At 36.0% G+C, this 15,000-nt stretch overlaps 1 protein-coding gene across 2 annotated transcripts in view; it reads right to left on the bottom strand.

The window, feature by feature from the left end:
• LOC122627906 (endothelial PAS domain-containing protein 1) overlaps positions 1-15,000 on the bottom strand; it is a 36,262-nt gene that overhangs the window by 9,672 nt on the left and 11,590 nt on the right. For both annotated transcript variants that reach the window (XM_043809529.1, XM_043809528.1), the window contains exons 2-7: positions 14,297-14,484; positions 13,963-14,111; positions 13,370-13,555; positions 13,059-13,297; positions 12,843-12,949; positions 11,609-11,756 (exon numbers count right to left, since the gene is read on the bottom strand). In XM_043809529.1, coding sequence (XP_043665464.1) covers positions 11,609-11,756; positions 12,843-12,949; positions 13,059-13,297; positions 13,370-13,555; positions 13,963-14,111; positions 14,297-14,484 — 1,017 coding nt within the window. The remainder of the gene's footprint in view (positions 1-11,608; positions 11,757-12,842; positions 12,950-13,058; positions 13,298-13,369; positions 13,556-13,962; positions 14,112-14,296; positions 14,485-15,000) is intronic.

The following is a 15,000-nucleotide window of genomic DNA, read 5'->3' as shown; positions in this document are numbered from 1 at the left end:
AACAATATTTTCTCATCGATCACTTTTTTGTTTTGTAAACAAAGCAAAACTTGTTTTGTAAACAGTTTTAACAAGGATTTGACGTAAATAACAACATAATAATTATGAAAATATTCTTGTTGAAAAAGCGTGAGAACGTGGGAGTTAGCTCGTAAATATTACGTTTGCAAGACGGAAGCTATCATTCCTTGGCAAAGAATCGACTTACACGATATGTACATGCTACACCGACGATATCATCAGTTTACGAAGAAGCAAGACTACTCTCGTCGCACGTGCGGAAAGTTCGTGGTTGAGACTATGTCACGTCGTGATCGATCGAATGATTTATTGATAGTAATCGACCAGTCTATTCGAAATAATTAACATAAACTCTACGAACGAGAAAGTTCATCACTTTTGGTTAAAAGTTTCCTCATACGGTTTTTAGATGAATTTCATTTTGTCGCGTAATTATTGTCAATCGTTTCTCTCCGAACGTATAATTATCTTTCGTATTTTATTACTTTATTGAAAAAAAAAAAAAAAAAAAAAAAGATAAAATATATATATATATATATATTATCTTTTTTTATATAAAAGGAAACGAAATAGAAAGTATTAGATAATCATCAATAATACGTAATTGAGTTTATGAAATTTAAGATAAAAAATAATTGTCGATATAAAATCTATTAAAATAATCGAAAACTTTTAATCGAAATTAAACATTAATCTTCGCCGTATATATAACGTACTTTACATATATTTCAATCGCAAAATACGAATGGAGAAGTTACGAAACAGCTCTATTGTGAAAGCTAAATCAAAATGAATCGATAGCACTCTCTCTCTCTCTCTCTCTCTCCTTCTCTCTTCTCCCATCCACCCCTTCCCCTTTCTCTCTCCTACCTCCTCCTTCATTCTCTCTCTTTTTCTCTCTCTCTCTTCTTCATCTCTCTGTTAATCGAATCCGTTTGTCTCTTAAAAACTTTGTCATCCGTCCAATCGCAAAGATCGGCTGGCTCCGTCGTAAATATGACGAGTAAATAAATGTATGAAACGCGTGAGCGCGTGCGCGGTCGTTGGAAAGGAAAACAGAAAGGCGATGACATAACGAGCGCCGAGTTCATCTCCATTATCTCGCTGATAGATAATAAAAATTTGTATACTCGCGGAAGGAGGAAAATTAATGAGGTTGGAGGGATCGAGTGACGCCAGCGCGATTATTCGTATTTTTCGCGTTAAAGAAAGTATAGATGTAACGTATGATGATCCACGTAATATCTCTATGTATGTATATATTTATACATATATATACATATATATATATATATATATATGTACGTACATACGTACGTATATCAATCGATTATGATCAATACAACTTCGATTCGTTCTGCGTCATTCGGACTTAACGGAGAAGAGACAGAAGATTATATATATATGTATGTGTGTATGTGTGTGTATATATATAATATATATAATATATATATAATATATATATATATAATAAAATAAAAAAAGGAAACGTTTCACTTACGAAAAACGCTCTTTTCTTTTCTCTCACACTTTTTCTATCTATCCGTCCCAATCTTCCTATCTATCTATCATCTATGTATCTATCTATATATCTATCTATCTATCTATCTATCTATATCTCTCTCATTCGTTCTATATCTCGAACGTCAGAGCGAGGATAGCAATAATATCGTAGTACCCGTCGTCTCGAGATCACGAGGAGCAGAGAGTTATACGTTCGCACACATCTCGCGCAAAAGTTTGCCTCCCCTCCGAAGAGGAGTTCATCGTTCCTCGCTTGTCTTTCGATTTAGCACTAACGTCCGTTACGTAATCACGGCAAGAAGGAACACACTTCTCGAAGATATAAAATCCGTCCCTCCTTTATCTCCACCACCCTGTCCACCTCCACCTTTCTTATCCACCACTTGCCCCTCTTCCACCTCCCCCACCTCCTTCTCCTCTTCATCCACCACCACCACCACCTCCTCTTCCTCCTCTTGCCTTCCTCTCATCCAACGTACGACGAATAGAGATTTCGTCGTCGTTCGCCGAGACTAGACGTAGAGACGAGACTTCCTCGTTGTAACACACGCGAAATTTCTTCATCGATATTTAACAATGTTTTCAATTGTTCTTACGACGATCCAAGAAAATCTACCAGTGCCAAAAACGAATGGCACCGCTAGAAATGAACACATTATCGCGATACTAATTCGTCGTAGATGAATTGGCACTTAATGTACAAACGAAATAAAAGACCTTCCTCCTTCAGAAATTACGTTTAGATACAACAATGGTATATCCTGTTTCTCTGTTTCTTTTCTTTTTTTTTTCTCTTTCTTGCTTTGTTATTGTTGTTTATTATTTCTTTTTCCCTCTTTTTCCTTCCTCTACGAGAGTAAAAGTTAATACGTTCGAAACCGCGCGTCTCTGGCAGTGGCACTGGGCACTTGCCTCACCGAGAGACGCACGCATCGCGCCACTACCACCTCCATCGAGTAAAATCCACCTCCACTGTAACCACCTCCATTCCGCTACGTGGCGGCACGCGCTCTTATGCGTGTTTCTCTCTCTCTCTCTCTCTCTCTCTCTCTCTCTCTCTCTCTCTCTCTCTCTCTCTCTCTCGCTCGCTCTCATTCTCGTTCTGTTTCTATCTTACGATGTAAGTAAAGTACGAACACCGCCGTTGGAGTTGACTGTATCCGCCGTTGCAACAGTCATTCGTGCTACGTTAACGATAGGCGCGCATTTTTCATCACGAGAACGTCAATTTTCTTTACGAATAACGATCAAAACTAGTAAAAACTTTCGTGAAGAATTTATTACATAAAAATGTCGTGCCAAAAAAAAAAATTTATCTATATCTGACGAAAGAAGCGCTTTTTTTTTTTGCACTTTGGATACTTTATCGTTCAATTTTTATACAAATCTATTTAAATTAATTCATAAGGCCACGATCGAACGAATCAATTTCCAAGGTATATAGAAATATTTTTTTTTAACATTTCTATATGTCAATTCGTCTATATCTGTTAAATAAATTAACTGTCAGAAATTAAACGACGTGAGACATTAATATGTCTAAAAATCGTTTTCGACAGAAAGCTTGAGATATCTGTATCGAACGAGATTTGAATGTGAGCGGACCGATGACGTCACTGGTGCCTCCAAAGCACACGCGCAACGATCTAAGGGAAAAAGCGACGAAAACGAATCGATGCGATGGAACGAGAGAGAAGGGGCGTCGCCCTCTACAAATGAGAAGAGAGAAAAATATATAGGAAGAAGACACTATGAACACTTCCCCCGTCTAGCGTGGAACCGATACAAAAATATACCCTCTCCTGTCTCACTCTCCGCATACGTTTTCCGTAACTTCTCGTGGCGTTGTCTTTTTGTTTTCGGTTCGATGTCCTCTTTTTACCCTCTCCTCTCTCAATGATTCCATAGGAATCATAAATACCAGCTTTAAAAATGTCTCTCTCTCTCTCTCTCTCTCTCTCTCTCTCTCTCTCTCATCGATTTAAAAAAAAAAGTCCTATTTGTTTGTTTCACCTGACGACATATTTCTCAATACTCTTCTACTCTTTCTCCGTCTCGAACGTAACGCCAGCGAATGGAAAAAAACTTTATGTTGAATCACGACGATTGCAAAGTCGCAAATTTAAAAATATACACACAAGAGAGAGCGACGGGGGGGGGGGAGAGAAAAGGGGAGAGACATCGGATCGGCAAGAAATCGAAAAAAAAAATCTCGATCAGAGAAAGACATTTTATTTAGATACTCGATGGTCACGATCATATCACGTTGGGATCACACAGAGTACGATGATACTCGATAAAAAACAAGGGCGTGGAATGATCACGATCGACTTTTAGTATGTACGTACTTGGCAATCGATCTCTTTTTCCCTTTTTCTCTCTCTCTCTCTCTCTCTTTCTCTCTCTCTCTCTCTCTCTCTCTCTCTCTCTCTCTCTCTCTCTCTCTCTTTTATTGTAACAAATAAAATCAGAGCAATAGATCGTGTCAAAGTGTTCTAAATGCTCGACTGATGTCGTTGATGACCCACACTCTTCGTTCTAATAACTTCAATTATAATAATGTTCTCAAGCTTCGTCTAATCTCACTTATGATTTCGTTCAAATAAAACGATTTATGTTAAATTAATTCGTCCAGTCAACGTGTTAATGATCTTTCGAGACAATCTAAAAGCTAACGCTCTTTTTATTTTAACGAGCGTTGTCAGTCGAGATCGATTATACTTATGAATCATTGAGGAAGAGTGGAGAATTATGACGTAAGAAAAAAAAAAAAAAGAAAGAAACAGAATAAGAAGAAACGATTAAATAAATTGTCGTTTATACGTGATCATGTTAAATAAAAAGTATTTAATCGAATGTGCAAATATCAAAATCAATAACGATCCGAAAAAGAAGCTGACTTTTAATTTAATTAAAGCAAATTTTTGTTTGTTTATTAATTATTATCCTTACATACATTGATTAAAGAATGCAATGTGATCTTCTTTTTTTTTTCTTTGATAAAGATTGATAAAGTTGCAACTCGTTCGAGAAAATAAAGATTCTCTTTCGACGATTATGTAAAATATATGAAATGTCTCATTTTCTTTGATCTTCATTACGTAGATACATCTTCAATTTATCATTCACAAGAAAAAGAAATAAAAATCGATCTTTATATATATATGTTCTAATGGACACAGTCTAATGTTGTTCTACATGTTCGTACGTTCGTTAAAAAAATTGTTTAGTTAATTCTTAAAAGTTTCCAGCATATTCAATCGATCGAAATGAAAGACCCCGTAAACACACAACACACATACCATTATAAGTGAGTGTCACGCACGTGTAGGTCGCGAGCACTTGAATTACGATCGATTAACGATACGGAACTCGTCGTTGCGATAAAAATAAAATGAAGAAGTCGCGAAAGAAGTCGCGTGAGATCCTCGAATAGAATTTAATCTCTTCGTCACCATTTGGAAGTCGAAACAACCTATCGAAGTTTATTGCGAGCCGTATGAATCTAAAAATGATCAGTGTTTCTTTCTTCTCTTTTCTTCTAGTTTCTCTAAGCTAGGATTGATTATCGACTGATCAACCTTGGCGGTTTACGGCTACAAACTCGATCGCTAAACTCGATATCTATATAACTCCTATCGTACGGAATGAAGAGTCGAATGGAATAGTTTGTAAAAGAAAGAAAATGATAAAAGAATCTCGATCAGTGTATTTAGAAAAAAATTTGGTATAGCGAGATCTGACAGGTGAAGTGATTTCGAGATGACAGTTTCGGGTCAAAGTTTTCTAGTCAAAAAAAAAAAAAAAAGAAAAAAAAGGGGAAATAATAGGAAAAAGAGAGAAAAGAGAAAGAAAATAACTTTGAAGTTTATAATATTTGACGGGTTTGTTCTTATCCGTCTTATTTTCTTTTTCTTCTTCTTTCGCTTCTCTTTTTTCTCTTTTTTCTTTTCCTTTTCATTTTATTTTATTTTATTTTATTATTTTTTTTTTTTAATCTTCAACTCACTCGAAACGAGACACACTAGAAATTGAAGGAGAATTCAAGTGGAAAAAATGAAGTGAACTTTATATTGCCAAACTAAAATTGACATTCAAAAGGTTTTTTAACAGCTGCCGAATAGCTAACACGTGCCTTTCTCTTAACGTCGGCCAGCGATCGTCATTGACCGACATACACAAGCATCGTGGAATGCACTGAATTCGACTGACAGTCTCATGAACGATAAACATCGACGAAACTATTCTAAGAACGTGCACGCAAACGGCGCCGAACTCTTCCTAACGCGAATCTTAAAACGAATCGAACAATAAAACGGAGTAATAAAAGATCTTTAATTCACAAATGTCGATAAAGAACTTATTATAAAAAAGAAAACAATTGATCGACAAATTATGGTTGAACAGATGATAGTTAAAATAAAATAAAAAAAATTATAATAATAATAAAATAGAAAATATCAGGAAATGTAATTGTAATGTAAAAAAAAAAAAAAAAAAAAAAAGAGAGAAAAGAAAAAAACGATCGATCAATGAAAATTTATATTAATAAAAAAAAGATACTACATTCGGATCGAATATTACACCGTTCAATTCCTATGCGTCCCTCATCTTCCTTTAACTCTTTTTCACTCGTTATCTTTGGCGATATCCTACACGCTTACGCGACGGATCCTTATGCAACCAATCTGGTTAAGATCTCAAGGTCGTCCATCCACGACTCTCGCTTTCGCGCAAAGATAGCTATGTTTCGATTCGTCAGGATTCGGTATAGTTCGACCGCATTCGACTACGACACGCCGAGAGTTTGAAATAATGCGCGCCAATATCCATCCAAATCGAATATCTTCGATTTCTTCGGACAAAACGATCTTTTTTCTCTCTCTAAAAAGAAAAAAGAAAATAATGAATGAACTCGAACGATAATGTCCATTCGGTAAAACGATCGATAAAGTTATGTACAATGCAAAAATTATATATAAAAAAAGGAGAGAGAGAAAAAAAAAAAGAAAAAGAAAAACATCAACTAACGCTTGTAACGTTGGTAATCGGGTCGAGATCAAAATTGCAAGCAACGATATAACGTGCAGCGGCCGATGTTAAAGGCCGTTGTTTATTTTGAGAGAGACACGACTGCATATAATCGTAGTCTTCTTCATCGTCGTCGTCGTCGTAGTCGTCGTCATAGTCGTCATCGTCTTCATCGTTTGCTTACGTTAACCAACACGAATTTTGTTAGATTCTCACGAATAAAATGTGATGCATAATCCAGATTTAGCTAGGATAAGTACCAAGAGCCCTCGATAAAAAATTGTAAGATCGAGAAGTATAGTATTTACGTGAAACCTACATACCTTGAAGAAGATTTTTTCTGGCCAAAGAAAACATGCAAAGAAAGGAAACGATCTCTCTCTCTCTCTCTCTCTCTCTCTCTCTCTTCTTATTTTTTGTTTCTTTAATTTTCTTTCTTCGTACCCCAACGACGTCGTTCAACTTGCCACGACTTCCGCCAAACTCTCGTCTCGTTCCAGCGACCCACGCCCACGTTTATCGGTTTCGCCCAATGCGATATATCCGCAGAGAAAGAGAGAGAAAGAGAGAGAGAAAGAGATAAAATGAGAGAAGGAGAGATGATCTCCCTCTGTATTTTTTTTCTCCCTCTGACAGGAAGTCACGCTCGTTGCAGATTTACGTATACTATTCAGCGAAGGCAGCCGTGCCATACTGTCAAGATATCGAGGTAGTCGCTATAAAATCTGACTATGAGAGAACGGAAGTAACTCTGCTAAAGAAAGAAAGAGAGCAAGAGAGAGAAAAAGAGAAAGAAAGAGAGAGAGAGAGAGAGAGACATACTTGAGTATCGTATTTCATCGTCACCGTGTATATAACCATACCTAGATACGTGTATCTCTGCGTTCCAAAGAAACTCATTCGCACGTAGCTTACGATCGGCTTGCCGCTATAAACGAACTCGATCTCTACGATTTCAACGTGGACGATCACCGGTTCTCTCTTATCAGTCTGTACAAGACGACACGAACTTTATTACTGTTAAGATTTTAACGTATCATTGCGATAATAACTAAACGACGTAAAAACGTAAAACTTTCTAAGAATCATACCGATGTTATGTGTACATTAGTAAATAAATAAATATAGGTCAAACAGGCCCTTTGAATTCTTCTCGAGTTATATTTTCTTTTTTTCAAATCGATTTCTATGAAAACGTTCTGTATATGTAACGTTACCAATTCTACTCGAAATTATTTACCTTTGTATTACAATCGTACGTTCAGAGAATTGATAATATTATGTATCGATGACAAAGTTTCATGTTTCGTATTTTTCCAATGATGTACTTCGATTACGATTCAGAAAAAGAAAACTAATAAATATGATCGTAATATATATATATATATATATATATATATATATATTAGGTATATACGTATGTCGTATCGTTAATTTCTTCGATTAGATCAGCTCTAATTACTATTAGACAAGTGTGTAAATAGATATCTCACGTTCTATCAGTCGCAAAGAAACAAATAAAAAGAACACATTCCATTAAATCAATTTGCACAAACATTACGGTGTTAAAAGCAACGAAAAGATAGATAAGGCGTTCTAGGAAAAACAAACGAGTAGGTACGTCTTTGAACATTCGCTAGAGAATACGATTAAGAGGAAGCTAATTACATCCTGCTCGTTAAAAGAGAACAATTGTAAAAGAAGAGAAAAAGAATCATGTTCGCGATAGAAATATCCATACGTACGAATGAAATGTATATTACATTACGTCACACAAGTTAAATATACAACACTGAATTAGAATTTTATTTCCTTAATTCGAACATGTCCATTGGGATGAGAATTTTTCCTCTTCTTTTTTCTTTCTTTCCTTTTTTTTTCTATTTTTTTTTCTTCGATGCAACGAGATGTCTTTTTTTTTTTTTTTTTAAAGAAAAAGCAACGACGACGACAAAATTCGAACAAGAAAATGAAGAAAAAAAGAAGGATATAATATCAACGAACGACAATGGGGAAAAAATTTACGTAGCTAAAGCCGTGACTTTCACCCACGATAGAGAGGATAGCTCTCACTTTCGTTCGAGGTCGCACGTTTCCTCGACTGACGTAGAAAATATCGACGAAGAGGAGGAAAGCCGCCTTCCGGTTGACAGGACGAGAGGAGTTTCCTACGCAAGCGCGTCCTCCTCCTTTCAATGCGAAAAGAAGAGAGAGAGAGAGAGAGAGAGAGAGAGAGAGAGAGAGAGAGAGAGAGAGAGAGAGAGAGAGAGAGAGAGAGAGAATACCACCACCACGAACTCTTTAAAATCCATCTCTCATTCTCAGCTTCCGAAGGACACTTTTTGAAAATGTTAATCTCTATCCTCGTAAATATAGCAACGATTACATAATCGTAAAAAAGGTTCTTTTCAATGAACTTAGACTTTTCTCGAATGCGATCCTTTGTTCAAAAGAATAAGAAAGATTAGTTATATATATATATATATATATATATATATATATATTTGTTTGTTAACTGATCAGACTAAAAAGCACATAAAGATTGATGCACAAAGTTAATATAACAATTAACATACATATAGTATCTTTATGTATATCCATATAACAAATTAGGAAGGACACATTGAAGATCTCATATAAATTCAGATTAATTACATCCACGATGTTATTATTAAATAAAAGTGGCAATATAAAGAATACTTAAAGTTACAGAGTCCATCGTCAAATTTATAGGGACATAAAATCGAAAGATGAAAACAAAGGAAGCAAAAGGGAGGAAAAGAAAAGGAAAAAAAAAAAAGAAAAAAAGGGTTTGGATCTGACAGGTCTCGCAATGTCAGCTGAATTCCAATGGCCATGAGGATAGCTTCGATCTTACGTAAGATCGTAAGGAGTAAAACCTCCTACTCGACAAGGGATGAGAAAGAAACGGGGGATGAAACGAAGCATTTGAAAAAGAGAGAGGATGAAGGAAAGAGAAAGAGAGAGAGAGAGAGAGAGAGAGAGAGAGAGAGAGAAAGAGAAAGAGGAAGAGAAAGAGAGAGAGAAAGAGAGAGAGAGAGAATGTAAAGTGAACCTTGAATCTTATACGCGCGCGCGTAACGAGCATCACGAAAGAGGGAGAAGAGAAAAGAGAAGAAAATCCAAGGGGTGAATGTGACTACGAGGGTAGCCAGAAAGGGGCGGTTTTATGTGGGCCACCAGGTTCTACGTCCTCTACTTCGCCGGCGCGTGTAATGCTCAAAATGTTCAGAGGATCGAACGAGAGAGAAAGAGAGAGAGAGAGGGGGGAGGGAGAGAGAGAGGGAGAGAGAGAAAGTGCTAGCTGTTTCTAGTAGTGATAGTAGAGCTGGTGAAGATGGTGGTGGTGGTTGACGATAGCAGTACGAAGGCCATTGGCAAAGGGTGGATAACATTCCGGAACTATTGCGGAGATTAAACAGACCAGGGGAAGAGTGCCCTGAGAGGGGCTTCGTTTTATTTGTTTTCCGATAGTGAAAGTTCCTACGTTCTCTGTCCCACCCACTGCTACTATGTAGTAATACGTTTTATCGAAGCAAACGACTAACTCGTGTGAAAAATCTTGATTTCAGCTCTTTTTGTTCTGTTTCTCTCTCTCTCTCTCTCTCTCTCTCTCTCTCTCTTTTTATCGTATTAGAAATAAATCAAGAACAAAATGGTCGATTTTCGAATTCATTCATAAATCTAAGAAATAAATAAATGTATGTAGGAATACGAGAAACGTTTGGAACGCGCTCGTTCATTCGTTCATTCGTTCATTCATTTATTCATTTATTCGAAGTCGCATATACAATCAGTTACGATTCGTCACGCAATGTATTGCAAGTTTGATAGAAGATTTATGATATCACCATGTAGAAGCTTATCTACTGTAAGTATACGCGAGCGTACATTCTCTCGTATATAGTTGAGAAGGATAGAGAAAAAAAAAAAAAAGAGAGAGATAAAGAATATATCTTCCAATCTAGAGTCGTCCAATTTGCAGGATGGTACTTGCCTCGTAAAAGAAAGAAGATCATTTCGGACGAGCCAAGTGTCATCCGGATAGAAAGAAATGAGAAAATTACTCTTGAGGAAAGACCAAAGTGGGGTGGGGGGAAAGATGTTAAAAAAAAAGGAGGAGGAGGAGGAAGAAGAAGAATAAGAAAAAGAAAAAGAAAAAAGTGTATTGACCAATTCTCGTTGTTCCTTTGTAAATAAAAGCCAAGATTGAATTTTTATTCGCAGGCATGCATATGATCGTGCTATTGTTGGAAGAGAAGATACGCACTTACCTGGAAATTGTTGCGTCAGTATCAAGCGTGACACATTGTACATTCCAAACCTATTTCACAAAAGTTTGTAAGAAAATAGAAATAAGTTGAAATTTCAAAAAAAAAAAAATAAAGAACTTCGAACACGCATGTCCCGTTAATCTACGAATAATCACGATATTTTCGTAATCGTAACGAGCGAATGTCCTTTCGATTAGAAGAACTAATATCATGGCTCAGAGCACGAAGCATTCAAAGTGATGCAAGGCCCATCGAACGGGACAAGGTTGTTGACCCTTGCATACCTCCTATGACGCAACACACCTCTACGAGAGTGGAATTTTGAAAGAACCGAATAAAATTTAAGCAAGACAAAATCGGAGATCTTCCGTTTGCCGAGAATATTTTTAGAAATCAATCTTTTCTTTTAATAAACGAACTCAAACTCGAACTCGAACAAAATACTGTCTAATAAATGATATAAAATTAACGTAATAACATTTCAATGATTACACTAATTTTAGAAACCGTTATCGATTTGATTTAATTTAACGTTTGTAACGAGAATGATATATCATGCTTTAACTTAATTAACTTAATTAAATGTTAAAGGATAATGTAATGGTTTAAGGATTAATAAGCAATTTCTTGGCATGACGTTTTAAGGAACAGCGAATTGGTCAAAGATCGAAATCAAATCAGACAGAAACGAGCAATAAAAAAAAAAAAACAATTGCATTGTAAGTCATTGATCCTACCTTAAGATGTAATTCACACAGACAACGGAGAGCGGCTTATGTTGTTTAGAGCAGTGAATAAGTGTAGCTTGTGTAACTACCCAGGCGTACCCACCCTTCTTGCCCAAGAAACGATAGGCCACTGTTTCGCACTGTCCTTTGCTGAACACTGAAACAGTAACGAAGAAAGGATCAGCAATGATGAGATAGCTTGCGAGGACTATGAATGAGCGACAAGATGCGATCACTTTATATACGCGCTCGATACGCACGTTCCGCGCATTCGTGGCTGATGAAATAGTGATGACATCCTTTCTAATTCCTAATTTTTTATTAATTTTATTCTAATAATTTTTCTATTACTTTTGTGTTCATCTCTGATATCCTATCGATAATTTTTAACCGATAATAGAAAAGATTATTTTCATACACTCTAAATCACGAAAATTGTAAGGAGTGAATATTCCCAAAATTGACTATGATGCTGAACAAATTATTTATACTAATTTGTAATTATTTATAAAAATGTTCAATATCCCGCCTGAGGATAGGCATCACTTTTTACTTGGTCGATAATTATGATCGCAAACGCCATCTATCAGTAAGAAATTTTTTTAAGCCCCTTCGGTATGCAACATTTCTCTTGATGCAAGCACGTGAGAAAGTGTCGACTACCGTACGGATTGAAAACAATTTTACAATTATCGACAAAGTATCGAGTGATGACTATTTACAGATATGACATGCAACAGTCATAAAAGGATGTTCATAATTAATAGCAATCTTGTCTTAAGCCAAGCAATAACTAAATTTATCGGCAAACTTTATAGTACTACCTAACATAATTTTTCAGATAATACGTAATAAATGTGTCCTTGGCATTCGAAAAAAGGAGCATACTCCCGAAAAAAATCGTTTTATCTCCTTCTTACAGAAGGGTAGGAGAACCTAAAACCTTCAAGCCTTTTAGGTAAAAGATAGATCATTTGAGATTAGTGCGGACCAACCCCTAACCACAAAAAGTTATACCAGAAATATCGATTTTCGCTTCGAAGTCAACAACCCTAAGTAAAAAGGATTTTCTGACCAAATGGAGATAACAATTCCTAAGTAACAAAAATCTACGTTCTTTTTAGTTTCAGATTATATCAATATATGAGATTTCGATAAAAACCAAAAGCCATTTGTTTGAAATACTCGATGAATTATTGTTCGAAAAAGTAAAATTAAGTATACTTCGAAGAATACCACTTACGAGATTTGAAGGATTTGTCAAGGGCCAAGTTATCGAGAGCATGATGGAATTCGAAAACTGATTGTCCCATCAATTCCTCGCTGTCCCAACCAAGGTATTCCGCTAATCTGTCCAAAGGGAACAAGAAGAAAAAAAAAAGAAGAAATCGAAGTTCGTTTAAATCCTATCGAAGATATTAAACCAATCTAAGATTAAGTATCTATAAAATCGACTTACTTTTCATCGGCATAAGTGAATTTCATGCTGAGGCTGTACTTCGATAAAAAAGTTTGACGTCCTAAAGGTATCTCGATATTACTAGGATGTGGTATAGGACACCCAACGAGAATCAAAGACGGTCCAGTTTCACGTTCGATCTCATCCTTATCCGAAGAGGCATCCTTTTCCTTCTCGACGTTTACAGAATTGGAATTGGAATCATGTATGTTCGTCAAACGACCAATACAATGGATTACCTGAAACATTAGATAGGTTGTTAAAAAAGATCTCCCTTTGAAATCTCTTGAGATTGGAAAAACTTTCCGTACCTTATAAGAGGCGCTCTTCAAATTGACTTTTCTTCCTTTGCTGGTTAAGGTGCACTTTAATCTAAGAAAAAAACTGCACGAGCGTTTGTCGTTATCTTCGATAGGCTTCGAAGAAAGACACTCGCGTAATTCATCGTGATCGCATGGGTGGCTGTATTCGTAAACGCTTTGTCCCATCATATCCATCTACGTAAGAAAGAAAGAGAATATAAACAAGAGAGAAAGAAAGAAAGAAAGAAAGAAAGAAAGAAAGAAAGAAAGAAAGAAAGAACATATATATATAGAGAAAGAGAAAGAAAAATTTCATAAGGACACCGATTATACAAATACATACGCATATAAGATTCCGAATAATAAAGAAGCATGCTATTGAATCGAAAATCTATCGTTGACGTTATCGATAGACATTTGCATGCATGGCGCGAGTCTATCGACCCGAACCAATAGAATATAAAATAAAATGACGACGATCGTCGTCCTCGATCTGCGTCGTACACGTGTACACAAATACACAAACACATACACACATACATTCGTACGTTTTATAAATGCAGAAGATATGTACTACAAATGAATACATATGCACGTAGTACCTGCGATACTCCGAGATATTCGCTAACATTTTCCGATAGATAAACCATATTTCCATCGTTCGACAATACCAGCATGAATCCATTCAAAGCTTCCGGAAACAATTCGTCCATTTTCACTGAAGTTTCTGTCTTTGTGATCGTACCAGGTACTGAAAATAAAATTAAAAAAAAAAAAAATATATATATATAAGAAATGATATATCGATCGGTATTCTTCCATCTTTTCTTTTTTCTTTTCTTTTTTTTTTTTTTTTAACTAATCAAAGAACAGAGATACGTAAAAAAGTTATAAATAATTTGGGTATAAGAGAAAGTTAACACGGAAGAAACTCACTGGAATCAACGACCGCTCGAACTTTGAGATAAGCTATGGCAAGTCTCATGACGCTGGCTTTATCTAGATGAGTCGCTTGGTCCTGAGACACCGGCAATGCAGCAGCAAGCTCAGTAAAAATGTCGGTCTCTCTGCTACGTCGACATCTTGCCGCGTCACGAGATCGTTCTTTCCTTTTCTCGTTGCTCCTATAAAAGGAAAAGAAACATGAATAAATTAATGAATCACTATGGTAACAGAGAATATTGCGATCAAATTTATCGAATGATGATTAGAAAGAAATAAGATAGGAAAATTATTTAAATAGATGTATCGATCATCTAATTACTTGACAAGAATATAAAATTTTTTATTTGTTGATAACATTTCTTTACATTTTACAAATGGATAAAAAGTGCGAAACGTTCAACAGTAAGTGTGTTAACGTTATCACTGTCGCAAAATGAACTTTGTACTACGTTTCTTCTTCTCTCTCTCTCTCTCTCTCTCTCTCTCTCTCTCTCTCTCTCTCTCTCTCTCTCTCTCTCTCTCTCTCTCTCTCTCTCTCTCTCTCTCTAAATCGATTCTTGTAACTAACACGATGAATCTTGCATGCTAACACAATCCAAACTGATCGAAAATAAAGGAAATTAGTCATAAAATAACTCGAAGTGTCAAGCGGGTAATACCCAATGCTTGGGCAGCACCGTTTTTAAATCCGTTTA

The sequence above is a fragment of the Vespula pensylvanica genome, chromosome 3, assembly GCF_014466175.1.
Source record: "Vespula pensylvanica isolate Volc-1 chromosome 3, ASM1446617v1, whole genome shotgun sequence".
NCBI classification, from domain to species: Eukaryota; Metazoa; Arthropoda; class Insecta; order Hymenoptera; family Vespidae; genus Vespula; species Vespula pensylvanica.
Note: the sequence above shows the minus strand (reverse complement) of the source record. Positions and strands in the feature narration are given on the sequence as shown.